The following is a 16,691-nucleotide window of genomic DNA, read 5'->3' as shown; positions in this document are numbered from 1 at the left end:
CTGGTAGGGTCGCTTGGGGAATAAATATCAAAAGGCTCCGGGATCCAGCAGAGCATGCTTCAAACTGGATTTGCTTTGAGTCTGAATGCTCCTGCGGGCTTTGATTTGTCAGCGCTGGGTGTAGGGTATATCAAAAGAGGAAAAAAAAAGTTGATAGGAACACTGCGAATGCTCTGTTTTGGGGCAGAGCTGTTCCCACGTGGAAACAGGTGCAGGTGTTGGCAGCTGAGTGCGTGCTCTGCTCCCAGCCTGCAGCAGTTACCTGTGCTAGGTGCTTTACCTGCTAAATCTGGCCTGGCTACAAATCTGGGAAACAGAGGCACTGGTTAAACCCTTCGGATTGTGCAGGCAGGAGAATTTGCCCCAAGCACGTTTGGAAACAGCTCGTTGTTGCAGTAGCGAGATGAGCAGTTGGCTTTGAAGGGGGCTCAACATCCAAACAATACATTTCAGAGTGCTGCTCTCTTCTGTTCAAAAATTGTAAGCATAAAACTTCACGAAATAACTAGAAAAGCCAGAGAAAAGCGTTTCTTTCTTCCTGCTTTGTAATGACAAGTGAGTTTTACTACTCAGAGATGGACACAGCAATAAAACCGCGGTGATTCCAAGCTCTCATCCTCTTGTTTTTCTTCCCTTGCTGCTTTTAGTCGTTCCCCCTGAAAGCGAAGGAGAGGCATCCGCTGGAGTACGTCCGCCAGTTCCCCCACTTGCGATGCAGAAGCAACGCACTCGGCGCCCTCCTGAGAATCCGCAGCGAAGCCACCGCAGCGATCCACTCCTTCTTCCAGGTAGCTCCCTTCTCTGCTGAGCTTTTTGTGTAAAAACACTCCCTGCTCGGGCTTCACAGAGGCACGTGAAGAGGTAGGGAGCGTGAAGTGTTGACTGCAGGGTGCAGATTTGGGGCGTAGTGGTTTTCTCTTCAGGCCTGGGCCTGGCTGAGGCCTTGGCCAGGCTGTTCTTTGTGGTGGTTAGCACATCTGTGGCCTTGTTACTGTCTTTCCACCCACTTCCTGATAGTTTTATTTTTTTTATCCCTTTCACTGAGCTGCAATATAATTGCCCGTGAGCGTGTGTGGTCTGCAGAACACGCCGTAACACCGAGTCCTTTCACTGGCCCTCAGCAGTGACCTTGGACAGAAGCCGCCTCCCACATGGAAATCTGTGTGATGCAGACAAAGTGACTCAGATCTTCATGATATCCTCCCAATTCTTACCTTTTCATTACTGTGCTACAAGTCTGCATGGATGTTGTTAGCTGAGATTAATTCACTCCTGTTTTTTTAATGCATTTCAGACTGGTGGGTGGGAGGTACCTGTGTTTATGGACATGCTGACATCCCTTAAGCTGCAGGCAGGCTGTAGGCTTTGTGCAGGCAGTGGCAGCAGGGGGCAGTGAGTTAATTCCGACTCAAGATGCTACACAGAGACTATGGAATTCTCTGCATGAGTAGAGAAAATAAGGCAGAAAGTTCTCCAACACACCCGAGCCCTTTCCTTTTAAAGCTGTTCATTGAAATAAAAGTTTTATTTGAATTAGGATGGGTTCAGCTGTAGTAGAAGAGTTTAACAGAAACGCGGTGTCAGGTGAAGCTGCTGTTAGTTCCAGCCTTGTGCCAGCTGGTAATGCAGAACCTGACTGCTGGCGGTCTGCTGGCGAGCCACTAGATGGCAATACCTCCAAAAGTTTGTAACCAAACTGGGATGAGGAAGCCAGCAGAGATACCAGAAAACATTTTATTCTGACAGAGGCCTTACTTCTCCAAGTTGATCCCATCTCAAACTGACATCTTCCTGTTTAAAATGCTCAGGAGAGGAGAACTACTGCAAAATATAAAGCATTATTATTTTAGCAGCAGCAGCGGCTATGGTGAAGTTATTTTTTAAGAGATAAGGAAGGTTTGGTCCCAGACCTGCCATTTGCAATGCTTATGTCACGACTGTTCTAGCACCAGGAATGTCTGGGGCTTGTTTGCTTTCCTCTCATCAGAAATGAGTCTTTTTTTAAAAATTGCCGCCTACATCATCCCAGAAGTGCTGCAATTTCAAACTTGACGTTGTCAACGCGTGTGATATCTAAAAAATATAAAAATATAACCAGTTTCCACTGTGCAGAACTGTAAAGGGCTTAATGGTGAAAGAAAATAAATGTTTTTATTTTTTTTAATTCAAAGCTAATCTAAACTGTCTGTAACTTTAAAAGCTTTTTTTTTTTTTTTTTTTTTTTTTTTTTTTTTTTTTTAGCCTAATAGTTTACAGCCAGCAGTGAATGACTAATGCTAAATGCCTTTGGTTTGGATGTGGCAGTCTAAAATGTCATCTTTAAATCTTCCCCTGGGTCTTGTGGTCCTTGTGGGGTAGGAACATTGTTCATGGGCAGTGTGAAATGGTTGCAGATCATCTCTGATTTGCATGTTAACTAATTTCCAGGTTTCTTAGGGCAAATGATGTGATCTGAAGTATTCTAGGAGCTTTAATAACGGGAATAATGCAGGAGTTTTTTATTATCTCCACATCTTAGACAGCAGTTATCTGACCTGTGCAGCTCACGCAGAAGAACCCTTGCCTGCTTTGGAAGGTTCATTCATTATTTTTTTGGAATGTGAATCGTGCATCTTCTTGTGTGCAGTGCTAATGGTTGCTGTAAAAAATGTGGGCAGGATCCTGAAATCTCGTGTTGGGGTGGTAGGACCTGTGCCCAGCAGGTTTTGGAGCGTGTGTGGGATGATAGCAGAGAACCTGCGCTTTGTGTTGGTAGGCTAAAGCTGCCCTCCCTGAATTTGTGTTATTCTGATAAAATCAGAACTTAAGCTTCTAGAAACATTGATTTTTATCTTTCTTTTTGGGTGTTTTCTGGGAGCAGACAGTGGGTTATGCTACTTAATTGCCTGTGTCATGCTAATGCTGTCACACCCTGATTTTTAAAGGGGTTCCCTTGTGCTAGACATTAAAGTGATACGAGAGAAACCAAGTTTGTCTGTTCTCAGCCGGAAGGTGCTAGTTCAAGGGTCTTGTGTGCCTTGATGTGCACAGGTATGATCTGTGCTTCACCAGAGGTCTCGTCAGTGAGACTAATTTAGGGAGGAGACGGTACAGTTCTGCTCCCATTTTTGCCTCTTAACTCGCAATATGTGAACGTCTGAGGTCTGCTTGGTGTACCCATCCGCTGGAAACTGCGTTGCAGCTGTTTTAAAACCCTGGTGCTGCTCTGCAGAGAATCTCAGAGAACTGGGGTTCGCTCTTCCTACAGTCTACCTGCCTTCAGGAGCCTCTGGTGGATCTGTAAACCATTTCCTGAATGGGTTATTGGAATCCTAGAATTATTAAGGTTGGAAAAGCCCTCCAGGATCATCTGGTCCCACCACCCCCCTACCACCAATGTCACCACCAAGCCCTGTCCCCAAGCACCACGTCCAACCTCTCCTTGAACACCCCCAGGGACGGGGACTCCCCCACCTCCCTGGGCAACCCGTCCCAAGGCCTGACCGCTCTTGCTGAGCAGAAATGTCTCCTCATTGCCAACCTGAGCCTCCGCTGGCACAACTTGAGGCTGTTCCCTCTTGTCCTAAAGAATGTCCTCTTCTCAGGGTACCTAGACAATGATCAAGCCCTGTCTCTTCAAACCAGTTTAACCTTGCTATCTAAGATGATGTGAGGTATGAGTGACATTTTCACATTGGTTGAGTGTTTTTAAGGTCTCTTTGCCATGCAAGACGTGATCTGTTATCTAACACACCTGAACATTTCTCTTGGTGGAGATCACGGTGTCTTCTGCTCAACCATCAACTTCCAAAAAGTTGGGAGAAGCTGAAATGTTGAAGCCACAGGGATGAAATTTGATTGAAACCATTCATACAATAAAATAATACTGGAGGAGGTGAAAAGAAAGGGGAGTGGTGTGGAAATGAACAGCTGCAAAAACACTTTATCATGCACATTTGGATTTGTAAATCATGATAAAATTTAGCTAGTGTTCTGTCTTTGTCCATGTAAGGCAGAATTTGCCTGAAAGGCTGCTCAGGATGCCCTGGTTGGGGACTAATAGCTGTGTCATGATGTGTGCTGGTTGATGTCATCCTTGCAGTCGCTGCTTGATATTTTCAGCTGGTTAACTTCCCGTGGTCTGTCTCTTCCAGGATCGTGGCTACGTGCACATCCATACCCCCATAATCACATCGAATGACTGCGAAGGTGCTGGGGAACTCTTTCAGATTGAGGTAGGTTGGGTTGGGTAGAGTTCGTTGTGATTTTTGCTTGCAGAGCAGTTCTGGAGTCATTGAAGGTCGGAGGAAATGTTTGTCTTTATAAAAGCTTCCCTTTATGTACAGCTGTGATTAGTTTTTTAATATAGCAGTCGTTTGCCTTAACTAATAATTGAGGCGGAGTAAAACAGATGCGTTCCTTTAAGTCCTGTTCAGTGCATTAATCAGCACCTTTTGTACTGCCGAGGTTTTTCTCTCCCTGGTGCTGTGGAAAGGCTCACAAAGAGCAGCAGAGGAAGGTGGAACATCTTAGTAAGCAAAAGGACGCGATCCTAAGAGCCCAAGAGATGGGATGGGACATTCAGGACAGCCTACCAGAAACAAATACTTCTTAGCTCTGAAATTAAGAATGTAGTTCAGCCGGGTTCTTCTTTGCAACCATGAGAACTCCTTAAAAGAAAGTCAGCGGTATCTAAAACCGTTTTCAGACGTGTATATATTCCTCCTTGCAAGCTGCTACTGTTGCATGTTGGAATTCATGGCTGAAATTGCCGTGTCTCCCAGTTCTGCCAAGTCTCCCCGTCTGTCCACCTTGCTACTGCCACAATCTGTCATTTTCTTAAGTAGTTGACACCCTGGGTCAAAACCGCCTGTGAAGCTTAATTGCGACTGTAACCACGAAGCTCTTCCCTGCAGATTTCTCGTGATTCCGAACCCCCACATCCATGAATCATAGGAAATTCCATCTGCTTTCCCTACTTCTATATTTGAAATGTACTCTTCTGTCTGGAACAATTACATCCATTGCTACTTAACGCTCGGCGGCTCCAGCCTTGCTGGTGAATCATCTGTAAGCAACAGAAAAACTGTTGAGGTAGCAGTTGCTTGCTGCAGGGTCATGTCTTGCACTTTCTCTGCTGCCTCATGACAAAAAGCCTCCGAGTACTCGTTCCTCAGGATCTCGCTGCCTAACCTGTGCTAGCAGAGATTCCCTTCCAGACCAGTCCAGAGCAATACATGTGGCTCAGCGTTCTGCTCGCTGTGACAATAGAGTTGATTAGCTAAACTAAATTGTTCCTGTTTAATTGAGATCCCTCGATGCACCGAAGGTTCGCTCCAGGCTGTTGCATGCAAATGAAGACGTGAAAACAAGCGACACTTGATGATGAGAACATTATCCAGTTTGCAGCTGTACCGTGCATTACGTCTTTGGTACAAATTGTATCCACTTGAAAGCTGTGAAGGATGCAGGACTGCAGCGTAGGTGGCTGGTAGCAGCAGAAGCACTGATGCAAATGGAGATTGAGGTGGTAAAGTGCAAATCTGAAACTTGTCTAAGCTGGATCTTAACGCAGAGTTCAAGGCAAATCTCCTAGGCTCGCTCCAGTCTGATTGCTTAGGTGGAAAATAATACCTGTCTTGGGGAGACGTGGTGACAGCTGATCTAGAAAGGTGTGGAACAAGTGCTGAGTCCCATTGAAAGTGAGTGCAAGTATCTCACTGAAAGCTCTGTGCCACAGACAAGGGGCTTCTGGAGATTTTTTCCTTGATTTCTCATTTCTTCTCTGAGCACTGCTTCGTCAGCTGCCCTAATTTAGTGAGGGTGTGGTTTTCTTTTCTTAAAGCTCTGCTCAGAAGTGGTCTTGGTTAGCAGAGATCCAAGACCACCTCACGCAGTGAGAGCGTTTCTTGGCCGTGGAAATCTGGGGGAGATGAATCCTTCTGTGGATGTGGATCCGTGAGATGGACAACAGTGAGGGTGACAGCATTCCTGTGGTGCTCACATCAAAGCCCAGAGCCTCTGTGTGCTTCTAATCAAACCAGACATCAACATGTTCCCTGTCTGTTCTATGCAGTCACTGTAGCCCTTAATGCACTGCTGGCAAATGGTAAGGGAGAGAATAAATTCCTCTTGCTCCTGCAGTTAAGCAGGAAGCAAGAACTGTGGGGATGGGAATCAGTGAGAGCAACCTGCAAATGAAATCCTTCATTTTAAAAAAGAAGTAGGTAAATTCTGGACGTAAGCTTTTAACGCAGATCCTCAGCTGATGTCCTACGGCTCCTGAATCTGTAGTTAAAATGTGCCTGCTGCTTGCAGCCTGCACGCAGACAGGGCTGGTTTTTCTGCATTTTTTGTTTTAAATTCCATCGGGCAGTGTCGAAAACGGATGGTCTCACCAGTTTAGCTGTGCTGGCGTGGGTGGAATAAGTTGCGAGGTCTGGTTGAGTAGCCTTTAAGGCCACAGAAGACTTTTGCATCCACTGTAAATGAGTACATTTAATGGCCATCTTCTCCTCCCTGCCAGTTTTAATCCTCTGCCCGACGTCTGGTGGCTGTGCAGGCTTAGACATTCTTTAGAGATGGTGGAAAGTGAGGAGAGGAAGAATCTGTTTTCACATGAGACTTGAAGAGATGGGAAAGCAGTATCCTGAGTTAGAAGGGAAGGGCTTTGTGAAGGCGTGTGATCTTTAATTCCTAGACCTCCTAATCCTGGAGGATTTGTGTTTGTTTATAGATTTGGCTTCCTCATTATCTTTGTTTGGTTTTGAGTGCACTGATTAGTCTGTGCATAGTTTGGGTTGTGATGTTCTCAGAGTAGGGCTTGGGATGGGGGGGAATCACTTTTCCTGTCTGGTGGGCAAATCAATTTAAGAAAATATTTGAAAAATGAAGCACTGGAACAACGAGAAGAGGGTAGTAGGCAGACCACATCAAGTATCAAATAAATAAATCACAAGATGGTGCAAACTTCAGAGAAATCCTTTGTATTGGAGATTTTTCTACAGCTTTTCAAAAAGAAAGTGTGAGGAGAAACTGTGTAAAAACAGCCAGGCAAACCCTAACCTGTTTGAGAACATCAGTGGAGATCTCTGCACCTTTTAACAATATCTTCTTTTGGTGGAAGCCTCTCGCTTGTGTTGCCTTCTTTAAAATAAACTGACTGAAAAGGCCAGCAGAGCTCTGAATATTGTAATCTGGGTTTTAGCAGAATGCAAAGGAGGGCAAGGTAACCTGTGAAACTGGGAGAACTCAGACCAGCAGGGTGAAATAGGTTTATTTTGTTTTTAATCCGAGAATAATTCCTCTGTACCAGCTCTCTGAGGACCTCAGGGCGGATCCTTTCCTCAGATTTTCCTTCTGTTTAAGTCTAAAATCCGTAGAAGATTTTGTGTATTGAAAGAATCTTTACTGAGTCTTCGTTTAGGGCTGCTCCTTACGAAATCTGCCTGCCTTTTGTCTTTGTGACCCGGCTGCGTGGCTGTTCCTGGCTATTTTCAGCAGCCTCCCACTCTGTCTGCAAACTCCCTGTGTTCTGGGTCTCTTTCCCTTGTCTTTTCCACTTGGCTCCCTGGACAGCTGCCTTGTTTGACTGTGCTGAGCTGCTGTGGGGAAGGTGCAGGTATTATTCTTCTCTAAAATGTGTCCAGAGATGATGCAAGGTGTTTTTTTTTTACTGTTTTGCCACCTGCTTACAGGAAGGAACATTTCTAGATCCCTGAGGAGCTCAAGTTCATGGCTGCACCTCCTGCAGAACCCGAAATGTGTGCCTGCTGCTGAAGGTGCAGAAGCTCACTCCTATTTTTCATTCAGCCCTCTTGAAAAAGAACCTTGTCAGCACCAAGGAAGGCTGGGATCTGCTGGGGAGAATCCGGGTGAAATGCACCCAGGATCAGTGTCCCTCAGGTGGTTCCCCATGAGGGATGTGTCACAGGCTGGGAGGCAGCCAGTACCTGGGACTTCAAGGGAGCTGCTCAGCAGGGTCAGAGGAAGCTGGAACTGAGCCACAGGAGGGCTTGCTCTCATCTTTCCTGGCTCTCCCACTTTCTGCTGCTTTTTTTTTTTCTACCCGGTTCATCTCTATAGTTCTGTAGCTCCAGCACACGTTAACGAGATGTTTCTCTCGGCAGAACCAGCTGCCGTTGCCCAGCGGGAGTCCGGCTGATCAGAATCAGGGCTGAAATTGCAAGGAGGACTTTTGGGAAGATGGAAAATTGTGCAGATTGTCTAAAAAAGGAAACTCACTCATGTTTATAATGGGGCATCGCAGTGTAGGTCTGGATTAAAGCCCTGCTACCATAAACCTTCAGCAGCGTGGCATTGTGGGGCTGGTCTGGAGCTAAAGCAGCGATTTCTGTGAGCCTTCCAAGTCTTCCCTGAGCCCTTCGTGCGTTTGGCTTGCATGGAGGGAAAGACAGAATCAAACGGTTCATGCTTTCCTCAAGCTAATTGCCTCGAGTAGAAGTTAATACAAAACTGACATCAAAGTGAATGGCTTTTAAATTAAATCATTAGACATCGGAGAAGGAAAACAAAACAGGTACTAAATCCAGTTGTTCTCGTATTTAGAATGAGAATAAAAAGCCTTTGATGTCGGTGTCGAATCCCAGTGCATTTATAGGGCATTTACGCAGAAACACCGAGGTGTTGTTTCATCTGGGTTGCCCCTCCCTCTCTCCCCACTGCACGCAGAGGAGTTTTCAATGAGGAAATTGAGAGAACTTGAAAGCAAACGCGTTATTTCCCCCCCTGTCTTTTATCAAGGAGGTATTCTTGGGTTGGGAAGTGGCAGGCAAAGTCTGGTGCTTGAACGTGTAGAGTGGAGGAACCCCTTCCAGCAAGTTAGTCAGTGTGAGATGGGAAGCTGCTAATTATGGGATGCCTCCTTGCTGAAGGTGGCTCTGAAGGAAAAGGGAGGCATCTTCCCTGTGTGGCGAGTGCACTGTTTTCTTTTTCCAGCTCCTAATACCCACTCATCAAGCTTTGTGCCTCAAAATGAAGGGAAGAGGCAGCGACTGGGAAGCTGAAGGGGAGTAAAACTTTTATTTAGGCTGCTACATTCGCTCTTCCACTTGTGTTGGGAGCAGTCCAGGAGCTGCCTGCAGCGCACACTCGCATCCCAGGACCTGGGTGGCCCAGCAAACTGCCTGCAGGTTTTTCTAAGCCCTGTAGTCTCTCCGTTTTCCTACTTAATGTTGTGTCTATTCTCCCCGTGCCTCGCCGAGATTACATCTGATACGGAGAATGAAAAATGACACAAAAGGCATCGTAAATAAACCGGGCCCCAGCTCGTGGAGACAGCTGTATCCTGTTTGTGGCTCCGGGGGAAGCGCTGAGATTTCATGGCTGTCATCTTCTGCTCTTTTCCTGCCTCCAGCCCGTCTCTTTCTCGTTGTTTAGAAGTCGCATCCTACAGGATTAGGTGGGATTTTTCGCTGGTGGGATGAGGAACGTGGCTGAACTGAACTTCCAGGAAGAGAAGCTGGGGTGGTGCGTGGCTCTGCTCTCTAGCGCTCTGGCCGTGGCTCTGGGACTGTGGGATGTGGATGTTTGGATGTTTATTAATATCCGTATTGTTTTTGAACAAATACCTTGGCTTTGTTTGAAGAGAACAATAGGGGCCTGCTTCTGCATCCTTGTTTTCTTTTTTTTTTAGAACTGCAAAATCTCTGAAACAAAGGAAACCGTCCTGGGGTTCCAGCCACAAATTGTCCTCTTCCCATTGATCTCTGCGAGCAAGGCAGGCTCGCTCTTTTCTTCAGGGTGATGCTGCGAAGAGATAAACCTGCCTTGTGATCTGAGCTCTTTGACAGTCTCCGTTTCATCCCTGTGATGAGCAGCGAAGCTTTTTAAGAACAAAAAGCAACACCTTCCATCTCATTGAGTAAAATGGCAGGTTGCGGAATATCAAAGGCTGGCAAACAAGCCCAAGCCTCGCAACCTCCCCATGACAAAGCAAGCTGAGGAGCAGGGTGGCTAGAGGCAGTGACATGCCTAGCTGAGCTGGCTGTGCTCAGCATAACTCCTAGGAACTAGGCTGTGAAAAGTGGGTATTGCAAATGTATCTCAGAAGGACGTACTCATTTTGAAGCAAATGTTGATCAGCAAAACCTCAGAGTAGCCTCAGAGTTCCTTTCTCTGGACCTTTGACTCCTCCAAAGCTTAGGGATGACGTTGGGATATAGAAAATGCTGAAACAAATTCTCATGTATCTTCACTTTAAAAAAATAAATAAAAATTGTTGATAAAACTTAGAGATTATCTAATACAACTGCCACTCAAGCAGGGTCAGATAGAGCAAGCTGCCCAGGACTGTGTCCAGTTGAGTTTTGAGCATCTGCACAGATGGAGGCTCTGGGCAGCCTATTCTACTGTTTGATCACCTTCATTGTGGTGGTGTTTTTGTGTGTTTTTTTTTTTTAAGTTTATTTTTGTCAGATGGAATTTCACAGTGTGGTCGTCTTCTTTGTTGTAATCTGTGCCCATTGCCTTGTTTTTTGGGCACCAGTGAAAAGAACGTGGTTTCATCTTCTTTGCACCTTTCCTTCAGGTATTTATTGATCCCCCTGAGCCTCCTCTCCAGGCTGAACACTCCCACATCTCTCTCCCCTCATTTGAAACATGCTCCAGCTTCTTTTTCATCTTCGTGGCCCTTTGCTGGACTCACTTGGCTGTGTCCTTGTAGTTCTGGTATCAAGCACAGCATCTTGCACTCCAGGTTTGTCACCGGTGGTGAGCAGAGAGGAGAAGTCACCTTCCTGAACTTGGTTGCAGCGCAGTGGCTGGTGGCTTGCTTTGCTTCGAGGGTTCATTGCTGTCGTTTGGTCAGCTCAGTGTCCACCAGGGAAATAGAGAAGCACCAATCTTAAATGACTTTCAAAAGGCTCATCACAGAGGCCTTTTAATTCCTCTTTCATGCCTGTAAATTAAAACCCCCAAACACACCATCATTCAATGGGATTGTTTTCAGACCTCTTTCATAATCAAATACTGAGCTTGCTACAGCTTCTGTCGTATTTTTTTTATGCTTAAAACATGTGATGACCTGAAATGTTATGCAGAAGCTGAAACTAAACCTTGTTTTTCAGTGCATATGCAATGTGTAAGTTGTGATATCTCCGTCTCCATATTGTTTGAGTTCTGCCTTTTTGAAGATGGAAAAACAAGTCCTAAGAAGATATTCCTTTGCTTTTTTTCTCCTGATTACTGTTGTTCTTTGGTGTTTTGCTTTGGTTGTTTTTCCCAGTGGAAACAAATTCACTTGATTTTGAAGAGGAAAGCTCAACACAAGCCGGCCCCGTGCGCTGGCAGCCCCAAAAGCCAAGTGTGCCCTGGGCTGCAGCAGCAGCACGAGGGAGGGGATTGTGCCCCACTTTCTCATTTCTCTGTTGAATTTTGAAGGCAACGTTGTGTGAAGCTTTGAACTTCCAAATGGAAGAGATCCTTCCCTTCTCAGTCCCTTCTCAGTCTCCAGTCACCTTGCTAGGGAAGAGTGAAAAATCCGTACTTAGATTTGGAGACTTGGGCTGCTCCGCTGCCTTCTTTCTTTTATATGTTGCTGGGTGAATTGTTCCTCAACAGATGTTCCAGTGGGATTTTCATTTTGTGTGGTTTTATTTCCTAGAAACGAGGGATGTGACTTCTCCACCTGCTTGCAGATTTCTGGATAGGCAGGGCCTTCAGCTGTATGTCCTGGCTCATGGAAGCCAGGACTCGAGAAAATCTGGGCTTCCATCACCTTTGTTGGCAGACTGGCTTGTTAAACAATGAATAAGTCCTTCCTGACATTTTAGTTTACATCTTAGTGTCTCCTGCCTTTCTGCAATGCCATTTCTGTTTCAGCTCAGCCATGTTTAAACACACAAATTATATATATATATATTTATTATTTTTATTTTTTTTACTTTGAGCAAAATTCAGGGCTCTTGACAAAATTCCACATCCAAAGGCCAGAGGTGTGTAGGGAAGAGCTGTTCTTCTAGCTGTGCACAAACTCACTGCCCTTCAAAACTTGGGGACAGATAACAACCCTATGAAAGCTTTGTCATCGTAACAAGTTACTTCTCCAGTGGCTGAACTGATACAATTGTTGGACATCTGATTTAAAATCCCTGCTAGTTTCAGGGATGTCTGAAAGCACTGGGTGCTCTTCCTTGGTGCTGAGACATGCAAGTTTTCTTGGTGAGAGCCGTGCTGCAGCTCACACGCTTGTTCTGTAAGTTGTTGTGATACCTACAGCCCACATCCTCCTCATAAATCACTGAAAGAGGAGGTGGGAGCTGTGGTGTTTCCCCTTAGGGTGTGGCTTTTCACTACACAGCCACATTAAGTGATTGAAACCCCTAAAAAGAGAAGTCCTCAGGGGTGTTTTATCCCGTACGTTATTTTTGTTTTAGTGTGCTTTGCCTGAATTGGTTTTCAAGGCTGGTAGTTGTCTGAGCAGAGATGGGAAACGTGTTAGGACAACTTAGCACGGGGTTGGGTTCCATCTCAGGGGTGTTCAGGTCGACTCTGATACCGTTTCTTAGGAGAAAAAAAGGAATAAGCTGGAAGCTGGGATCTTTACTCAAGCACCTGGAGTCTAATTTGTGCGTTTTTGATTTGCAGACATCAAATGAGACACAGAAATCTGCGGAAAAGAACCATTTCTTCAACGTGCCTGCCTTCCTGACGGTTTCGGGCCAGCTCCATTTGGAAGTGATGGCAGGGTGAGCGAAATACCAAGTTTTTGGGTTGATCTGTGAGTTTTACTTGCCAATTTTGCCCCGTTGGTACCCAGCAGGTGCCTGCCACGTGTGCCAGAAACCAAGTGAGCAACAGTGGCTGAATGATGGTGTGAGAGGCCAGCCTGGGAGGGTGGAAGCTGGGCTCCTGATGAATTCTGGTTCAAACTTCCTTCATCTGTCTCCTTCAGTCTTCCAGTTGTGTTTCTTCCCTCTGCCAATTCTGATTTCTTCCATTTCATGGCTTTCACGCTAGATACTTGTTCAATGTAGCCACCGAAGTGATCATATTAAAGTCAGTTAATACTGACTTCAATAAAAAATTATTCTTAAGCTTTTAATGTTAGTGTTTCACCGAGATTGATAGTGGTGAAAGTGTCACAGCCTGTCAGAGCCACATTTCCCTTTGATTAGTGGGTTTGATCCTCACCTACACTGAATGTTCACAATAAATTAACTAAGTTAGCACATCAAACAGATGTAATCACATCAGAACAACCTGTTATTGGGAGGCACAATGTTCTGGGCCCTTAGGATGTGGGTTATCCTCAGATGTGGTACCAAATTCAGCTGTCTGCCAGCTGTATTGCTGGTAAAGCCTATCAGAGATCAGGTAGGACTGTGCCAGGAGGATTCGCTGTGCACTGACAGAGAGGAAAGATCTCCTTCCAAAGTGATCAGTTACTGTTCAGTGTGAATCTCCTGCAAAAGAGAGGAATAAAGCTTTAGAAAATGTGGCTAGAAGTTGGAAGGCCCTCCCCTTTTCATGCGGACTCTAATGAATGTTTCTAGGAGTCGTAAGCTGCTGCCCGTGCCTTGCACCCAGTGCTGAAAACCAAATAATAAACGCTTAGTTCTTTTCTGCTCAATCCCCGTTGCAGAGTTTAGCTGGCTGCTGGTAAGTAGCTGCAGGGAAGCTGTTCAAGGGGCAAGTTTTGTACACAGACCAAAAAAATAAAATAGGAATTTGTTCAGAAAGCTGTTTTCTGCCTGGCGTATTCTGTCTGTGAGAAAGCATCTCTTCTCAGGCTACCTAGATGGGGTCTGCTGAAACACTCAGCCTGGAGGTTCTCCATGGACAGGATGTTTTTGACTTGCTCGCGTGTGGTGCCCCGGCAGCTGCGAGAGAAGCACGGGTCACTTGGCAGCCACAGGCTGCTGCGTCATCTCGGCCATTATCTGAGGCAAGATAATGAGGACGAGGTTTGTTTAGCTGCAGAGGTGGCAGAGTTTTTCGCATCCCTGAGCGAAGACGGGATGACATCCGTCTGCGTGCGGGAGGCTTAATTGACTTTCGTGCCTCGTGACCTTTATTGGAAGACGTAATTCAACAAATCAAATAAGCCAAAGAAAAAGTATGGATCGTAATGATTCGCTTGAAATACAGCCCCGCTGCCTTACATCACTCTGCTCCCTTTCAATAGTACACAGCCCGCTCGGGGACGGAGCAGAAGGCTGACCTGGGCAGACTCAGGATCTGTCTGCTACGTGTTTTTTGCGTCGCTGTCACTCGGGTGCACCTTGCTCTGTCAAAAAATCAACGCTCTTCTGAACGCAGGACATCGTATCGCAGCTCCGTGTTCCTGTTTTACAGTAGCACGTTGTTCATGCAGGCGTTTTGAGTGGATCCAGTGCCATCTAAATTTAGATAAGCTGTGTTTACTGGTGGTGTAACCGTTCTGTGAACCTGCTCCTTTCATTTTTATTTGAGCACGGTGAGTTTTTGAGGCCTGGAAGTCAAGTGCTATTGAATCCCTTCAGCCATCAGAAATAGCTCGGGCTCTTCTCGGCGCACAAGCACGTGCGAGGCATCGCAGTGGAGGGGAGGCGTTAACCACCTAGGTGCTGTGAGACCCTTCAGATCCTGCCACGTTTTTATTTCTGGTGCAAGTTTTTTATTTCTGGTGCAAGTTTTTTATTTCTGGTTTATTTCCAGCAAGCTGGGTGTTAGTCTCTGAGTAGGACTCCTTAGGTGAAGAAATTGAAGTGCATTGTAGTATAGTAATGAAATGTTCTGGTGATGCATTCAAAGCAGTAAAAAGCAGGAGCCCTTTTCCCAAAAGCTGAAATATTCTGGTCTGCCCGATAAACAAAGCAGTTAAAACAGTAAAGAATTTGTGTGCTTTGGGTTTAATCCAATGAAATTGACCCTTTCTCTCACTTCTTTAGCCAAACTGAATTTTTCATACCCAGAAAAGGAGCTGTTCTTCCACAGTTCCCTTTGGGGAAGCTCTGCCTTGCTGCAGCCCTACAGCTTTCAGGAACATCTGGTCCCTGGGAGCCTGAGGGAGGAGCCCGAGGTAGGAATGTTTGGGAGCCCTGACTTGCTGTGGGAGGTGAGGGTGCGGGGACAGACCCTGCCAGAAGCCATTAAAAACCAGGAGTGGTGTGAGGGGAGAGAGGAATTTTTCCGTGGCACTTTTAGGACGTGGTGCTCCGTACCCGGTGTCCAGAGCTCTGGGCTCTGTTTCTGCTGACAAGCAAAGCAACGAGCTATTAGGCCTTACAAATTTTGAACCATTTTCTCCAAGAATAAATGAGAAAAGGGGAGTTCCTGCGTTGACTGTCTGCTGTGCTTGATCTTGAAGGCAAGGTCAGAGAAGTTTGTCTCGTCTCTCGGCGTGACACGAGCGGCCCACTTGGCACAATTTCTCCTCTCGTCCGCGCTGACGGCATCCAGGTCGACCGCTCGGCGTCTGAACGAGCCAGCTGCTGTAAATCTGCGGGCTGCTGGAGGTCTCCAGAAAAGTCTTTTATTCAGTACCACAGCCCTCAGCTTCGGGCTTTTGAATCTTCAATGAGTCAGTGAGCGCTCTGTGGGGCAGAGGTTTGTAGGGCTGCGTGTGTGTGTCCCAATAACCACTTTGAAATGTCACGGGCTCGCTGCGAAGCCGCTGGTCCTCGTGGTATTTTCTTGACCTGTGATCCTGCTGTAAGGATAAAGGCTCCTTTGGGGCCCCGAAGCAGCCTGGAGGGGCTGTGACAGCTGATGATTCAGAGGCACCAAAACCAATCGCTGCCAAGAAGTACAGCTCACTGGGCCTATTTACTCATTTATTTCTCCTTTCACCCGCCTGACCTTCCCACAGGACCTACCTGCTCCTCTCCTTTCAGCCCGTCTTCCTTCAGCTGACATTTTGCACTGATTTTCCTGGCCCTTCATCCCGGGCACTGCTTGTTCTGCCTGATGCAGCATGAATTTAGCAGAAACTGCTTTTTAAAAGCTTTGGGGACTCTCCTCTCCCTCCCTAAATCTCACAATAAGTTCTCTCATCTCCTTCCTCATCCTCCCTAGCTCTGTTTCTACTCCTGTCAGTCCCTCAGTAGGTTTCTCATCTCTTCTTCATCTTATTCTTTTCAAATTCCCTTTAAATGGGCAAAAGGCTCAGGGGGAACCTAATAACAGCCTGCCAGGAGGTTATCGGGGAGACAGTCCCAAGCTCTTTGCAGTGGTGAATGACAGGACAAGAGAATGGGCATAAAATGAAGCAAGAAAACTTCCAAGTGATTATAGAGGGGAAAAAAACTTGTTAAGAGGTCAGTCAAGCATTGAAAGATTGCTGAGAGAGGCTGTGCACTTCTCACCCTCAGAGGTTTGGAAAACTGAGCTGGATAAAACCCTGAGCAGCCTGAGAGCAGGGTGAGCAAAGAAGTTGGACTAGCAAGCTCCTGACGTCCCTGCCAGCTTGAATTATTCTGTCACTGAGTTTATTATTGATTTAATTCCCATTTTGTCCCAAGACCGTCTTAGTGAACTATCCTTTAGTTCAGCACTTCTCCCCAGGACCTGTGAACTAAAACCTCAGCCTTTCCCCCTGACATCTGCCTGTTAATGTCTTGCTATCAAACTTGGTTTGGCTGAAAAATAATGCTCCTTCCCTCTCCTTAAGCACATCTCTGTGGTTTCTAAGCCATCGTGGATTTCGCTGCTGTCCTGCCTTTTCCAGACATCCTCTGCAGTCCTGCAGCTGGCTTTTCTGCTTGCAGAGA

General features: G+C 46.2%; 1 protein-coding gene across 2 annotated transcripts in view; it reads left to right on the top strand.

Moving 5' to 3' along the window:
- Positions 1–16,691, top strand: part of NARS2 (asparaginyl-tRNA synthetase 2, mitochondrial) — a 45,331-nt gene that overhangs the window by 3,712 nt on the left and 24,928 nt on the right. For both annotated transcript variants that reach the window (XM_084292783.1, XM_084292782.1), the window contains exons 4-6: positions 648–788; positions 4,134–4,214; positions 12,586–12,686. In XM_084292783.1, coding sequence (XP_084148909.1) covers positions 648–788; positions 4,134–4,214; positions 12,586–12,686 — 323 coding nt within the window. The remainder of the gene's footprint in view (positions 1–647; positions 789–4,133; positions 4,215–12,585; positions 12,687–16,691) is intronic.

The sequence above is a fragment of the Netta rufina genome (assembly GCF_964035555.1).
Source record: "Netta rufina genome assembly, chromosome: 1".
Taxonomy (NCBI): Eukaryota; Metazoa; Chordata; class Aves; order Anseriformes; family Anatidae; genus Netta; species Netta rufina.
This window is presented reverse-complemented; position numbering and strand designations above follow the sequence as displayed.